Raw genomic sequence first — 16,513 nt, forward strand, 5'->3', positions numbered from 1 at the left:
AAACAACTCTGTGTATTTTTCGTCCATTGTGGTCCATTTGTAGAGACGTTATTCTGAGCAACTAAAGGTCTACTTTTATACGTAATCCCAAAAAATCTAGGTTAAACTCTGGTTTAATCTGAGGCCTGAAATTTATTTACAGTCCGTTACCACCAAGAATATGCCTATACTCAACAGTGGGCGATAGAGGGCTGATGATGATGTCCTTATTACAACACAATGATGGGTCGAAACGGAAACGAATAATATCCAAAATATTGCTTTATTTACAGAACTCCTATTTTCATCAGCTACATTTAACTATCTACGTCGCCACTTTCTACTTGCTTGTCTTTTTTCTTCTTTTTACGTTTTTTAGAAGCCACTTCTTCATTTCCAGCAACCTCAGGTGCTCTATCAACAACAGTCTCATCTTCGACATCCTTATTTTTCCGTTTCTTCTTTTTAATTTTGGTTTGTGAATCTTCTGAGCTCTGAGTATTACAAGCATCTGGCAGCTCACAATTTTCATTATTCTTTTTCCTCTTTTTCTTTCCTCTCTGATCATAAATTTTGGGTAGTGATTCTTCGGAGCTTTGAGTGTTACAAGCATCTGGCAGCTCATAATTTTCATTATTCTTTTTCTTTCCAGCCTGATCATCAACTGACATATTTTTTGGTTCACCTCCTTCGGTCTTTGCCTTTTTGTAATGTGAATAACCTTCAAACCTCTGCTGGTTCAGAAGTTCTTGCTCTTGTTGGGCTATTCTAGCCAATTTACCTGTGGCTCTTAGGCCATGGCGGGCACCTCTGGAAAAATAAAAAGCATTTTATCAGCATTGCCAAATATTTTTAAAATATAAAGATTGGGTGTTATTTTCTAAATTAATATAATAATAGATAACTTACTTATGGGCAGTCCTCCCTTCACAAGCTGCAAACAGTTCTTCATCAGTCATCTTGAAGACATCCTTTGAGTCTTTTTCATCATCATCATCATCACTGGAATCTGCTTCATCTACTTTAGTAGTCTTTACCCCTCCACTGGCCAAAATTGCCTTTTTCACAAAGAAGTTTGCATACTGTTCCCCTTCAACCTCCTTCTTTTTTCTTTTTAATTTCCATGTGCTGTTTGTTATTTCAAATTCGTCTTTAGTTTTTATTTTTTTTGTCTTCCCATTTTTATCTTCAACCTGCAAAACCAAGTATGTAAAATTGAGCTCAATACTAAATTATTTATTGCATAAATATTGCGAAAAAATATAAAATAATAAGCTTTAGATAGAACAAGGGCAGGCTTGCTAAAGACTGAGCCTGAACTTTTCGAGTGGTACTCTGTCTTATTGTGTTAAATTTGATTAATCTTATTTTATCAAAATTAAGCTTTTACCATTAAAAAAAAAAAAAAAAAAAAAAAAAAAACACGCACTCACGCCTTGTACTAATGTACTCCCTTGCGGGGTAGGCAGAGGTGCATTGCTGCACCCACTTTTCGCCAGAGTGTTATGTTAGTCCCAATGTAATAGGGGGCGGGCCTATTGCCATTTTACGGGCACATCCAAGACCTGAGAACAAATATCTGTGTTTAAACAAATATCTGCCCCAGCCGGGAATCGAACCCGGGACCATCGGCTCAGTAGTCAGGGTCACTAACCACTACGCCATTCGGTCGTCTACGTCGTTTTACCATTACTTTGAAAATAATATGGAAGATTCTTCCAATCATTTTTTTTCAAACACAATAAAACAGATAACTCTGCTTTAAATATAAAATAGAATGTCACCTGAACATTCCCCGCAGCCTTATCATACAGGGTGGTCCACCAGTGCTCCGTGAAGTCCTTGGCTGCGTCGTGCCCAACACCCGTGACGCTTCGCTTCAGTTTAGGCTTCAACGCTTCTGATATGCCATTCTCGTGTTTACCTAGGCCTTTCCCTGAAACATTTTTGGTTGTTTTTGTGTTCAATATGAATAATAGGTACATCAAGGTAATTTAAGTTTGTTTCATAAACCTTTTTGAACTGAATTTACAGTGATCATAGCGTGATGATGATTTTTAGTCGCAGTAAAAGTTTATTCAATGATAGGTGTTTCTTAAATGGTAATATTTTTTGCATAATGTGAACAAAATATTTACCATCACTCCATCCGTATTTTTCAAGTTGTTTACGAGCGAAATTCATGTTGTGCGGCCAGTATGACTTTCAGTAAGGCCTTTAATTTTATTTATAAACTATTCATAGTGTGATAAACCATAGAAACTTGATTCAATAAATTGATAAATAACACGTAAATAAATTGATAACCTCAAAAAACAAAAGTCTCGTCTCGTGGTGTAATAGTGACACCTGTCAAATTTGAGTTCTAATCTGTGGTCAAGACATAAACTAGAAATAATAACAAGGTTCTTATCTAAAATGGTGGCTGGCTGGGCTATTCACACTGAGTTATTATACTATATTATAATACTATACTATTCATTTAGTAACTCAGTTATGGTATGGAAAGATATCTTCACCTTTCAAAGACTTCGACACAGCAAATGAATGTACAATTTTACATACATTTCGTGTGTGGACGTACTGTTAGAGATGAAAAATGAAAATGAAATATTACCTACATGAAATAAGACAATAATATTAAACTCTCCCTCGTCGAAACTGCCTTAGTCTTCAGCAACGGGGCATAGGGAAAATAATATTATGCACATAATATACAACGGAGAACGGTATATTTCAAATGGGTAGGTACTTCACATGGTTCATATGTGCCTGTCTATAGCTGTGGCTCTGCTGGACACAGACCTCTCACCTCTCCCAAGGGCCACAACATAGGGATCGTCATAGTAATAAATCCTACCTGTCTTATGTCAGCAATGATATAAAATAGCTATAATACGAGTAGTAATTTAATTATAACTATCAAAATATATTTGGTAAATAGGTATAATTAATTAATTATGTAAGTATACAAACTTTACATTAATATCATTTAATATTAAGTAGGTATTACTGTATACAATAGTAAATAAGAACACTTATGGAATGATCTAGCCGAGCACAAGCACTCTTTATTTCGTCTCCTTTTCTATTAAATCTGCTATGCTGTCATCCACTGAAGATTCGTTATTGCTGAAAATGAAATAAAAATATACTCAGTAAGTAGGTAATTCAGGGAGAGACCTTTGCCCAGCAGTGGGACAATAGAGGTTAAGAAAAAAAAAAAAAAAAAAAGTATATACTAGCGTATATACGCTAGTATATACTAAGTCTATGACATAAACTGGGCCTCTGCCCCGGTCGGGAATCGAACCCTTCCCTTTAACCAGTGTAACATGTATTGTATGTTTGCTTTATCATTTAACCCAAACTAAACACCTACATAATAAACAATTTAATTCCTATTTTTCACTTCATCACTCGTCTTATAATTGGGATCCCTTTGAGACCTTTCAGTGTACGGAAGACCGTGGCTGCCCGAAGATGAATATGTCTCGAGCATTGGCTTTGAAAGTAACTCTTTTTTGAAATTCTTGAGAAAATACACCCAGCATTTGACATGGTTGCTGTTGTCTCTGGAATTAAATGATTACAGTGAGATAATAATTTAAGAGGATAATGTGAATTAATGAATATAATGAATTGGAATTTCACCACACCTAAACTCTGTTTTTTATCTTCAGATACCTACTAAATTGTCAAATTCTGAACGGTTCATCAACAATTAATTGTCCCGCGATTAAGTGACGTATCATTCTATTGGCGGGACAATCAACTGTTGATGAACCATTCAGAATCTGACAATTTAGTACTTATGTGAGATAAAAAAGGACTTTAGGTCTTTAGCCAGGAGTTACCCAGTATAACGGAAATCGCCGCGCCTACTGGGGCACGCTTTGTTTTTAAGGTAGGGGAAACACACTCAAGGGTAGGTCAGGAAAATGAATATCATCTACTGAGCATGCTACTGCACCCTAATTAGCTATTCTAGGGCAGATTTTTCAATGGTCAGATAAATGCTATCTGAGGAATAATGTTGCTGTCACAGTCTAATACCAAACTTCACATGCAACAGCATCAGAATTAGTCCTCAGATAACTTTTATCTGACTATTGAAAAATCAGCCCCTAGTGGAATAGGTGAGTATAAAAAATACTAACAATGTTTTTGGAACTACATCATCCACCTCTCTGATGTAGTAATCTGGGTGCCCCTCCAGTATGTCTAGTTTGCTGAGCATCAGATCATCCACTTCATAGATCTCACCTGAAAAATAGAGTAGGAAATAGATCGTTTGAAAAGGGAGTAACTATGTATTGGCTGGAGAAAGGTTATAAAATCAAACTTTCAAATAGATGGCGCCACTGGTTTTAAGACTTACTTTATAATAGATGGCGCCACTTACAATTACTTTTGTTAGGTATAAAGATGTAGAATAACCCTACAGATTTTGAACCAAACCCAGAGAATGTTTTCAAAAAATAAAAAATCATAACATAAAGTAAATAAAAAGCAACTTACCACATACATGGTGTCCATTTCCAGGACTGTAAAGTAGGAATGGTATGTTGTATTTTGTGGCTATAATAAGTGGATACTTATTCTTGGTTGTGGCCGCTGACACAAAAGTTCCTTTGCCATTCTCAGGGGCCGTTAGCCAATAATGATTGGGCTCATTTTTCTTCAGCGTTCCATAGACAAATACTTTATGGGTCATCTGAAAAGTTTAAGTAAATATTTCTTATATCTTTAAAATAAAGGTTCTTTCCACTTTCCATTCCTTTAATTAATGAAAATTTTATACGGAAAAACTATGCAACATTTAAATAAATCCCCGAACAAACAGAAAATAGTCATACTTAGTGATAACAATAAGATAAAGTTATCAAGAACACTTACAGTGCGATAACAGATGTATTGTTTTTTTATATAACTTCGTAGCGCATAAATCATGAATAAGCGACTGCTTTGAGTTTATTTAAAAATATTTTTACCTTTGTTTTATAACTTTTCTGACTTGACGACAAGCTGCAGCCGAAGAAACCAAAACAAACAAAAAAAACTCAGCTGTTTTTGACTTCGACTTGACGTTATAAACTGTCAAATATTAAAAATGTTACTCTGTGTGTATGAAAATCTCCATCATTATTCTGAGGCGAGTAAAGAAAAGTTTCATTCCATGGTCGCATGGACAATATGCCAAATGCCCATATCGTTAAGATCCACCTTCTATTTTCCAGTGAAAACTTGGCGCAATCGAGAGTCATCTTTCTCGTATCAAGCTGCGTACACACCGGGCCAACGAATGCCCAACGAACGCCAACGGTTATCCCAACCATGGATATTTATCATACGTAATAAAGGGTAGATTGCAGCAACGAAGGCCAACGTAATCCATTCGTTGGCCTTCGTTGGGCCGGTGTGTACGCAACTTTAGAAAAACCGTGTGAGGCAGTTATTATTCTGAGTATAAGAACACTATTACATGACAGATAACTGTATGATTACTTATTTTCATTTTTCTGCTCTGTGCGCCAGTTGTAAAAGTTTATCGGTTCGCGCCGGTCGTGTTTTCAATATTTTCTTATATCATTTAAAAGCATTGTATTGAAATTACATAAAAGCAATATGTGTTTCTTCAATCTTTAGTGTATCACAAATTTACTTACATTTGTTTCAAGAAATTTCGTTCAGTGATTGTTTAAATTCACGATCAAAATGAGGTTGGCCGGGATAATTTTCAGTAATGTTACCAAAATGCTGGACTTCTACTCTCAGTTCAACCCATCGCCGCTGTCTATAAAGCAGTTTATAGACTTTGGTAAGTTATTCTATTATTTACCAACTAGAGTATAGTATTTTGTCGTAGCATCGATTCATTCGACGTGATCTCAAGGTCATTCAGTGTGTCTCATTAACCTTGTAAGTAGAAAAACTAGACAAACTTGTGTTTTGATTCCGTGAATCGCGATTTTTTTGAAGCCACCTCCCTTATGATGCTCCTGCAAATAAATATTTGTGCAGGAGTAACCTAAACTTTGTCATAACTAGGCTAAGATGGGTACTTATAAGTATACGGCTTATAGCATTTTGCCTAGCTATAATTGGTGTTCCCTGACGAAATATATCGTGAGATCACACAGCTAAGATAGAAAATTTAAATTTTACAGTTGAAATAAATATAAACACAGTTAATTCTTCTAAAACATCCGGAAGGTTGGTCCATTTATGATCTCTGTCTAACCCTTAAGGAATTCGCTAGGGGAAAAGGGGTAGTAACTGACCACTTAAGCACCTTGGCCACTTTTCGTGTGTGATCCATCTAAATGCATGATCTGATTTAGGTGATTTATATATATCTAATGATTCATTAGATCCTGTTAATTGATTTTTTTATCAATTTAATAATCAATAAGAACAATTTATTTAAATATCTTTATTTAAATAAAAAGTAGGTACTATCTAAATGAAAAGTATAAGATTAATAAAACAACATTGTAACAGCTGTGTAACAGCCATGCTAAATGTTAAATTGTTATACAAAGAGGAATGTTTATTTTATGTAAAATTTTCAATAGAATTTAGATATTTACATAAAGTTTATTATTATGAGAGTTTGTTATGACTTAGTTTCACAGATAAATGAGCTGTATTATTGTTTTGTTTCACTATTTATAAATTGTTTTTAGTGATAGCCATTGTTTTTGTATAAAGAATGTTGATTGTAAAATGTAAACTCAACGTTTATTGTGGATAGTAGTTATTATTTAAAATAGTAATTAATAATCCTGTTAAATTAAATTGTACAGATATCAGCTTTGACTAGGCACTGTTAGACCATCCATCGTGATGCGAAGCTAAAAAAAATAATTATACATTTATTTTGTCTGGTAGAGATTACTTTAAGCAATAAGGCCACCTTTTTTTAATGTTCTTTTTTAAATTTTATTAGTAGTACTTTATATTATTTCCTTTTGGTGCAAATAAGGAGTATTGTATTATATGTTAGAACAGAACATATGCCTACTCTCAAACATTTTCCCTATTGTTTGTGGAACTTTGTAATTGGAACTTTTTCATTGCTTGTGAGTGTGTTATTGTTTTGCAGTTTTAGCTAACTGTTATCATGTCACACTGTACCACACTCAAGAACCATTCTCCGTGTGAGACTGATAATGATAACCCTTTTCAATGAGATAACAGAATGCTAAAACATTTTAGCTTGTGAAGTTTCTAGAGGTTATTTCTAATTCAATACTTATTTATTAAAAAAAATACTAGACAATACAACAATTATAGTTTTTATTACAAAAAAGAAATGTTACAAATGGCGATCTTATTTACAGTAATTTCTTCTAAAGTTTGTATGTATAACATGTATGAACATTTGCTGAATTTTCGGAGCGTGGCTGGCTAACTACGACCCTATATCGTCGGGTTAAACATACCGATTCCATGACAGGGCCTCTAGTATGAGTTTTGCAATTTATGTAAACGAAAAAAGTTTTGGTTTTCTTCTGTCATCTGCATTATCTATCAAAAGTTTCATGATAGTTTTCGCTAGAAGCGCCACTTTGTATGTGAGAAAACTTAAACTTTTATAGTTTTCGACGAACTATCAAACCTGTACTAGACGTACAGCCCTCCCAAACTTAGTAATTCATTGCATAAGTCTAGCCCTGCAGCAGTTTTAACAAAATGTAGGTTAACAAATTCAATAACAATAATATTTTCCACGTATTTCCTTATCAGCCACTATCTGCGTCCTAGTAGGTATCCACACCTTGTATTTTTGCAATGAAAATGGAAATTCGTAACCAAATAATTCATTTGTCACAATTTACCGCAACCGTTTCGGTGATAACATTAAAATATCTGCTTTCGTAACCGTTTATTTTGTAATAATATATGTAAAGTATTTGTATTCATGTACCTACTAGGGCATGCAATACCGGTAATATTTTCAATACCGGTATTGAGTTCCGGTATTAGAACTCAATACCGGGATCCCGGTATTAATACCGGTATTAGACTTCCTTGTTATAAATGGCATATACTTTGTTTAAAGGTCGTATAGGGCAAAATACAACAAGAAAAAGCAATTAAATACTGTATTATGTAATATTTTTACGAGAATTGAGAATTAGAGTAAAATTTTTAGAATTATTTTTCGAACGCATGGACAACAAGTAGGTTCCAAAGGCCAAAAACCGCATGTAATGGTTGAAAACAAGTGCACTTTCATAGTATATAGAAGCACAAGGCTAACTATATCTTAATCGCTTGATTTATAGCCGAAAAAAAATCCGATTCCGGTATTACTTCAATACCGGTATTAACTTTCAATACCGGTATTGAAAAAAGCGTGGATTTTGACCGGGATCCCGGTATTACGCAATACCGGTATTGCGGTATTGCATGCCCTAGTACCTACTTAACTTATTACAAAAATATTGCAACTACAAAGATTGACAATTTGAGAGTTTGAGTACTAATGGTCTCGATGAAACTGCCTCTGTGGTCTAGTGGTAGAAGCTTCGCTTCATGACCCAGAGGTTCCGGGTTCGATTCCCGGGTGGAACCATCAATTTGTGTTTTTAAATTGTGGTTCTAAGTTTGGTTTGGACATAGAAGGCTGATCACCTGATGTCCGAAACAGTGTAACGATCCATGCTGTCGGATGGGCATGTAAAGCAGTCGGTCCTGCGCCTAGCTCTCTCCAGTCGTGTCGGTCAATCCGTCCCATTGGGCTATGAGAGTGATGGAACAGAGAGTGCTCCTGTGTACTGCGTACACACTTGGGCACTATAATCTACTCCTGCGTAGATGGCTGATCTCAATTGAGATTGGCCGCCGTGGTCGAAATTCGGCTAGGAGGACATTATTATTATTATTATTATTACTAATGGTATTTCACTGGCATTGAGTAGTCAGCATTAGATGTGTTAAAAAAACCATGATTTTCACAAATTATTGGCAACAACGTGATTACAAATAAGTATTTATACTGCAATGACGTGGATATCTGCTGCCCGACTATGTCTACAATTTCCCGAGTGATCTTGAGCTAATGTTTATAAATACGTGATAATGCATATTTGCTCTTAATCTGAGAACCTACAAGTGCACCTTGATAGAAATAGGCTCTTCATAAATGTGGCTAGGTATCTGTCAGTTTCAAACCAGCCCCTCTAGTACGGGTTTTGAAATTTACGAAAACAAAAAAGTTTACGTTTTCTCCTGTCATCTGCATACATTATCAGTCAAAAGTTTCACGATAGTTCCCGCTAGAGGCGCCACTTAGTATGCGAGAAAACGTAAACTTTTATAGTTTTCCACAAACTGTAAAACCTGAACTAGACGGTCAGAGCTTAGATTCTCATGTCACAAACACAGTTGTGTGACCAAAATGCAACCATAAAACTAAAGATCTCTATTACGTATTTTAAAACGCGAGGCTAACACCATTTTATAGCAAATAAATGCATATTAGCATATCCTTACATCGAAAATTTAACAATTATATACCAATTAATTTAAAAAAAACTACTGAATGCATTGATTCTATCCCCCTTATTCATAGAAAAGTTACAAAACGTTTTAACTAATAAACTGTTTTGTCCCTCTCTGTCAAGGAACAAATTGTTCTTTGTCGGAGTGGGACAAAACAGTTTATTAGTTAAAACGTTCTGTAACTTCTCTATGAATAAGGGGGTAAATATATAAACGATTTTTAACGGACCCTAGTTAGTTGGATCTGCTGGAGTGAAAACCTGACCATATCACCTTTTCAACAGTGAAAATTGTGGATTCCCACAAGTCATTAGACCACTTAACACTTAAACGTAACAAGGTCAATAAACAACTGCTAAATAGTTTTTTTAAGGTGCGAGTTAAGTTTGCATTGCAAACAATATGTTGACACGAAATATTACGTGCATAATTTCGTCACAATAATGTGAAAAATGATATTTGAACTAGCTGTCGTCATCGTCGTCACTATCAACCACCGGTCACCGCACATACACTCACGGGCAATGAAAAAGTTCCACTCACAAAATGAAGACACCAAAAAACCCAAATTTTAATAAAAAATTTGAACAAAATATTATTGTTTTTTGTTGGTAATATCCTGATGCTCTGTTAAATGTACTTCAATGTTGCAGAAGACGGCATTAAGCTAGCCTTTTCCGTTTAGAAGTAATTTGGTGCTTTTCTGAGTGGTACCTTCATTAAGAAAGCCTTTTCCGTTTAGGAGTCATTTTGTATTTTTCTCAGTGGAACCTTTTCGTTCCCGAGTGTATAACAGAACGCGAGTTCGCGAACGCCTGGCGCGAAGGCGTTCCCGTTCTGCTGGCTGACAGAAGAAAAAGAGGCGATCCCTGTAAGTTTCGGTTATATATGTATATGTGCGGTGACCATTAGTTACCCATACCGACATGATTAAAAACAGTCTGCAAAATAACGTAACTTAACCAAGGCTAAAACCCCGACATTTAACACTAAAAGTTGGTATAACTTTTGAACGGCTAAGTCAATTTCGATACAAAATGGCTACGAACACTCGGCGTAACATTACCAATCGCCTTAAAAAACAAAACGGAAATCGGTTCAGCCGTTTCGAAACTACGCTACCACAGACAGATACACAGGCGCGAGAAACTCATAACACCCCTCTTTTTCCGTCGAGGGCTAAAACAAAGTGCTCATATAGTATCCTACTCGACACAAATAGCATCAAAACTATTCAGACGTGTGGCGTGTCGAGTCGGAGGCTTCTTGAAATTGCCTGATTATTCAAACACCGCATAGAACTTTGTCTAGTAGATAGCGAAACACAGGGTGTTTAAAGATTGAAAAAGAGAAAGATATCGACGAAAAATGTATAATATGGGATTGCGTTGTTTGGCATCCAGATTTTTCAACGCCCTTTGCAGAAGAGAAGCCTATAAGCCAAGATCACTGATAAATTAAGGCAATCGATGAACACTGCAACGTTTCATGTACCATTCTCATCGAGAAGGCAATCCCCTCTAATGATAGTCCAGCGAATAATGTAGTTACTTTAAATCTAATACACTCCCAAGTCTCCCAACACTAACAATGCTAAACGAATTTCGAAACACCCACAACCAACAAAAAAGATACAACAAAAGTCCTTTCAAACCGCCCTGTATAAAGGAAACTTTTGTTCAACAGCCATCCAGTAACTATATATTTAAATTATGTATGTAGGTATATATATTATGTATTTATAAGTATATTTTTTACGTTTATTTTATGATATTATGTATAAGTAAGTATATATTCTAGTGTTAAACAATAGATATTAAACAGAATTAAACTGTTCTCATTGACTTTCGCACTACCTATCATTTTCTCCACAACGCCCAAGGTTAACTGGAAGAGAATGCTTTTAGCATTAAGTTCGCCTATGTACAAATAAATTTTATGTGCAATAAAGAATTTAATAATAATAATAATGGTTCTCATTTGTTATTGTTAGCTTCCGTGTGAAAAAGCTCGCGTGTAAACCTCTGTAGTGTCCAACCTTGGCACAAAACTGCAACCTCTATGGTGTTAAAAGAACAACACGTCACCATGGCAACCGAAAAACAACGCGGGAAACTGAAGTCAGCTGTCAGACCGCTGCTAGCTGTCGAACTGACGTACTGCGACCAGTAATTTTGTAAATATTTACCCAAAATGTCTCAATCGCATCAACGGAGCAATGTGAGTCAAAACTCGACAATATATTTCAGTCACGCGACGGACTCCGTCGAGCAGTTGTCGGACGCTGGACTGCATAAGTTGGTGAACACAATGAAGCTGCAGAACAGAGTGCTGACACTCGAGAATGAGGTCCTCGAGAAGACCATTACAAGACTAGACCCGAGTATGATGACCGGTGTGAACCAAGCGCTGGAGTACGCGGTGAAAATCCAATCACTATCGCCAACCACAGCTGGGAGCTTCTTGAAGTCACAGACGTCGAAATTCTCTGTTTTGAACAGCCCTTCTAGAGCCTTCGTCTCTAGTCCTTCGAAATTATCGACAAGACGCGTCGAGTCTTCCGCCAGGTTCGGCGCAAGCACGGGTTTCGCCGCCGTTCGAATCAATATTCTAGAAAAGTCTGAACTAGTATCCGAAGAAGTGAGAATCATTGTCAGCCAGTTAGAAAGCACTAGAGCTGCGGCAGCTAAACGCCATGCATTCCTGAAGGCGCAGCTAGAAGAAATAGACCTCCGAATGGAAGATATACAGAAAGCTACGGAAAGGTTCAACCAGCACGTAGTGATTGAGGGCTGGGACAAGATAGCTCACAGGATACCGGCAGAAATATGGATCCGATTCATGACGGAAGGGGTTAAAATAGCTGACAGTCAAATTGGTAAACTCAGACTGAGGACGAGCACCCTGAACGCCCAGTACAGCAAACTGAAAAGCCAGATTAAAGTGAAAGAAGAATTGAGTGAGCAACTGAGGCCAGTAGACTTTGAGAAGATAAAAATTGAAAACAGCGTCTGTGTAGAAATTATAGAGAGCAAAAAAGTACAACTGGGAGAGCTGAAAAAGTTGACCGGTGACGCGAATTTGAACCTTACAGTGCACAAGAAGCAGATGCTGAAGCAGAATAACTATCTGAATAAAATTCTGAAGACGATAGATAAAAAGAAAAAGCATACAATAGCTATAGACAAAGAAACAGACTTAATAAGAGACCAAGTTGAGAAATTAGCTCTAGATTTGAATGAAATAAAAAGTTTACGACAAGAGTATGAAGTTCCAGATATACTCGACTATGTCCACGTGAAGGATGAGCTATCGGATCTAAAACGCAGTATAAAAGTTCTCGAAAACAAACATCATATTCAAGAAATTGCTCTTACATCTTTGCATAAAAAAATACGAACACGGATTGGTCACGATTGATTGAAGTGTGTGATATTGATTTTTGCCATTAAATATATTAGATTTGCCGAAATTTTCATATTTTCCATATATATGTCCAAGTGTCTTATCTTAGGCGAGGCCTATGTCCAGCAGGGGACAATTACGGGCCGAAGATGACGTATAAATCTTTAGCGTCAAAATTTTCCCCAACTATATGTAAACTTGGAGATGCCAAAAAACATAAATTATTATCTACGTGTGTCTTTTCTTAACCTCTCGGAAGCAGAGTGACGTCATTTTGTTTGATAATAAACAGCCAACGCGGCTAAATTAAGACGTAAGTGTGTGCGAATAGCCAACACGCCAGACCGTCTAGAATGTGCAAGAAGGATTGGTTGTTTATATTTAGTTGGGTTATTCCCGCCGGCTGATTTTGCTGAATAAATAGAATTGTGATCGCCAGACTGTTGGTAATAGGTTAATTTAATTAAATAAAGCATTTTATTACTTGGAAAATAAATAACACACACTGCCACTTTTTAGCTTTATTCAAGGGCTTTGTATTACTTACTTTATTTTCGTGTTTTGATAAGACAGTCTCCTTGCCAGTACCTACCTATTGAGGTACTTATAGTGCATTGTTCAATGAGCGTTCGCTCTTCGTACGTATGATGCTGTCCATCTGTTGAAAGTTCATGTCCCCTCATTAGAGCGCATACCTTACTAAGGATGAACCTTTTTGGATGGAACACTAAAACTACATTTACTAAAGGCCTAATCTCACACCATTCGGTTAGGTTAAATTTCCCGCGAGCTTAGCTTTACCAAACTTTTAAAACGTGGTAGGTCATCATCATCATCAGCCAATAATCATCCACTGCTGGACATAGGCCTCTCCCAAGGAGCGCCACAACACTCGGTCCTCGGCCTTCCTCATCCAACCACTACCCGCCACCCGCCTAAGGTCGTCAGTCCAGTGGGCAGGAGGGCGTCCCACGCTGCGTTTGCCTGTTCGTGGTCTCCACTCGAGAACTCGTCTACCCCAACGGTTATCGGTTCTTCGGCAGATATGACCAGCCCACTGCCACTTCAGCTTGCATATTTTGACAGCTATGTCGGTAACCTTAGTCCTCTGACGGATAACCTCATTTCTGATACGATCCATCAGAGAAACCCCAAGCATAGCTCTCTCCATAGCACGCTGAGCGACTTTAAATCGGTGGACCAGTCCTACCGTCAGTGTCCACGTCTCTGCACCATTCGTCATCACTGGCAGGACGCACTGGTTGAAGACTTTTGTCTTCAGGCTCTGAGGTAGGTATATTTCATTAATGTCTAAAATAAGTTTGAGTACTCTAAATTAGCTAAATGTGTATTGTATTGTTCAATTTACAATGTCTATACAGTGGTTGGCTGAATAAACATAATGTGTAAATGTTCATTTGTTTTTGTGGAAAAGATAATTGCTCAGTTTTTATTATTGTGTGCTTTAGCTTCTTTCAGTGTTGTTATGTTTCGCTGATGAGCTGTTTTACTTTTCCCTCGAGTTTAGCTATGGTTTTTAATGTTTTCGTTTAGGAAATAACGATGAGATAAAAATAGTAAAATTCAATGTTATAACTCTTTATTTATTTAATCCTTTTTGCACAAATATATAAATAAGCACTACTATAGATAAATACTAAATTAGATAATGTACAATTCTTATCCAAGTAAAAAGTACCTGAAGTACGCTAGACCATTGTTTAGTACCTAATTGGTTTACTTTGTACTTTGGGGCTTCCTTCCTATGTTTGAGTCACGGGGCCTAAGTCCACAGTATCAAGGGCGGTGCAGTCGTTAAATGACAAAGCGATGGACTTGTGCCAATATTTGGACGCGATGTCGGTAATACCCAATTGACTTACGTTTTTAGGTGTTCGCTCTTCCGTAAGGTTATTCTTCAGGTATCGGTGACAATTATGGCTAATGAGAGAAATGATGACTGAACGGTTGAACTGTTTTGGGTGAAATTAGTCTAGCGACCTAGGATCTACTACACGCCTTTGGAGATACTACACAGACATGTCAGACATAATTTATTTATTTATTTAATACTTTATCGCACAAATATGACATATGAAGGCATAATAATGCTTTTAACACTTTTCCAAATAGGAGAGGGTTAAACATGTCTTACAGCAAACCTACAAAATCATTGAAGTGGGAATGAAGATCATCTGACAAATAATAATATTTTTTAATAATTATATCTTATCTCTTAAAAACAACCTTCTAGTAAACACCTTATCTTATTAGTTATTATCATATGCCACCCGGAAAGTTTCTTATCAAGTTGCTTTTTACCAATATTGCTAATGTTGCTATGCAAAGGAAATCCTAACTAATCCTAACTATTATTATAAATGCGAAAGTAACTGTGTCTGTCTGTCTGTCTGTTACTCTTTCACACAAAAATTACTGAACGGATTTGAATGAAATTTGGTATACGGCGAAGCGAAGCTTACGGGAACAGCTATTATTTTATAAGATAAAGAAAGGTAAAGTGTGAAAAATAACGATGCCATCGAATAACCCAACCTACATTAAAAAAACACCCGACATTCAACACTCAAAGTCGCATAACTTTTGAATGTCTAAGCCGATTTTGATAAAACATAGCCAAGAAAACTCGGGTAACATTACCTATGACTATGACCCAAAATTACAAATGGAAAATCGTTTCAGCCGTTTGGGAGCTACCACAGACAGATACACAGACACGTTAAACTGATAACATCCATCTTTTTCCGTTGGGAGTTAAAAAGGGCATGCTAATATGAATACGTTTCCTCTCGATAGCTAACCTTCAATGCAGTACGTGTTGGCAAAACGATCTTGTTGAGGAAATTAAAGATGGCCGACCTTTTCCGCTGTCAATGCGTTCGAAGAGCGAGCTTTTTATTAGTAGGTCATGATCAGCGCTTTTAAACCTCTAACCGAAGAAGAGGAGGGTTGTAAGTTTAACTTGTGCTCTGCGTCTGTGGCTCCAATACGGCTCGACCGATTTGAATGTTGATGGAAGATGTGTTCTTGTTCTTATTTCTTACTCATCATGAAATTAAACGATCTTACAACCAAAACGAGACCACCTATAGAATTAATTTAGCGCTGCTGTAAACCTGTAAACCGCCTTATCATGTATGTACACCCCGCTTTACCGGATTACCTAGTACTCTTAAAACTGGGAATAAACCCAGTGCCTAGGTGTGACGGCAGTGACCTACGTCGCGACATGGCAGGGTGCCCGGCGGAGAATACGTTGCATTTTATTAGTAGGGTAACGTAACGTACCTTGGGACGCTTGTACCTCGGGACATTGATTGTATTTTAAAAACCGGCTAAATAAACACATTAAAATTCTACCCTAGGCATAGTATTTTACTCGCTTGGCAAAACTAGTGAGTCTCGTGATCATACCAGCATCGAGTGTGTGGTGAAGACAATATGAAGTTTTTTGGAGTCAAAAGTAGCTTTTGTATAGTTTTTTGTGTTGCTTTATCTCATTGAGGCATGCTCAAAATAAAGACACGGATGTCACGTATAACTTTTCAGTTATTTAATTTTATGACATGGCAATTATCTGAAAGATTCCTATTAA

At 36.7% G+C, this 16,513-nt stretch overlaps 4 protein-coding genes and 1 long non-coding RNA gene across 8 annotated transcripts in view; 3 read left to right on the forward strand and 2 right to left on the reverse strand.

Annotated features, from left to right (window-relative positions):
- Positions 1 to 248: 248 nt before the first annotated feature.
- On the reverse strand, positions 249 to 2,307 carry LOC105398593 (G patch domain-containing protein 4). Its single transcript, XM_011570731.3, has 4 exons — positions 2,118 to 2,307; positions 1,764 to 1,915; positions 889 to 1,172; positions 249 to 789 (listed from the first exon to the last, which is right to left on the reverse strand). The coding sequence occupies exons 1-4, from the start codon at positions 2,161 to 2,163 to the stop codon at positions 297 to 299; spliced, it is 975 nt and encodes a 324-aa protein (XP_011569033.3). The 5' UTR covers positions 2,164 to 2,307; the 3' UTR covers positions 249 to 296.
- A 648-nt stretch (positions 2,308 to 2,955) lies between these two features.
- On the reverse strand, positions 2,956 to 5,109 carry LOC105398592 (putative gamma-glutamylcyclotransferase CG2811). Of its 3 annotated transcripts, none has more exons than XM_048621814.1 (5): positions 4,974 to 5,109; positions 4,501 to 4,696; positions 4,140 to 4,245; positions 3,429 to 3,554; positions 2,956 to 3,111 (listed from the first exon to the last, which is right to left on the reverse strand). In XM_048621814.1, exons 2-5 carry the CDS (start codon positions 4,694 to 4,696, stop codon positions 3,051 to 3,053), a joined length of 489 nt encoding a protein of 162 aa, XP_048477771.1. In that variant the 5' UTR covers positions 4,974 to 5,109; the 3' UTR covers positions 2,956 to 3,050. The 3 variants fall into 3 exon arrangements, with proteins under 3 accessions (XP_048477771.1, XP_048477759.1, XP_048477766.1); XM_048621802.1 differs by having other exon boundaries at positions 4,879 to 5,018; XM_048621809.1 differs by having other exon boundaries at positions 3,362 to 3,554; positions 4,879 to 5,018.
- Positions 5,110 to 5,505: 396 nt separating this feature from the next.
- The window catches only part of LOC105398591 (pyruvate dehydrogenase (acetyl-transferring) kinase, mitochondrial), a 30,741-nt gene continuing 19,733 nt past the window's right edge, over positions 5,506 to 16,513 (forward strand). The window contains exon 1 of one of the 2 annotated variants that reach the window (XM_048633026.1): positions 5,506 to 5,800. In XM_048633026.1, coding sequence (XP_048488983.1) covers positions 5,698 to 5,800 — 103 coding nt within the window. In that variant the 5' untranslated portion in view covers positions 5,506 to 5,697. The remainder of the gene's footprint in view (positions 5,801 to 16,513) is intronic. The other variant, XM_048632995.1, reaches the window with a different exon arrangement.
- LOC105398590 (coiled-coil domain-containing protein 113) lies at positions 11,468 to 12,964 on the forward strand. The gene has a single exon (XM_038111715.2). It carries the CDS (start codon positions 11,686 to 11,688, stop codon positions 12,910 to 12,912), a length of 1,227 nt encoding a protein of 408 aa, XP_037967643.2. The 5' UTR covers positions 11,468 to 11,685; the 3' UTR covers positions 12,913 to 12,964.
- LOC125491347 lies at positions 13,494 to 14,310 on the forward strand. The gene is made up of 2 exons (XR_007268249.1): positions 13,494 to 13,715; positions 14,188 to 14,310. It is a non-coding gene; the product is annotated as an uncharacterized LOC125491347 (long non-coding RNA).

This window comes from Plutella xylostella, chromosome 2 (genome assembly GCF_932276165.1).
Source record: "Plutella xylostella chromosome 2, ilPluXylo3.1, whole genome shotgun sequence".
NCBI lineage: Eukaryota > Metazoa > Arthropoda > Insecta > Lepidoptera > Plutellidae > Plutella > Plutella xylostella.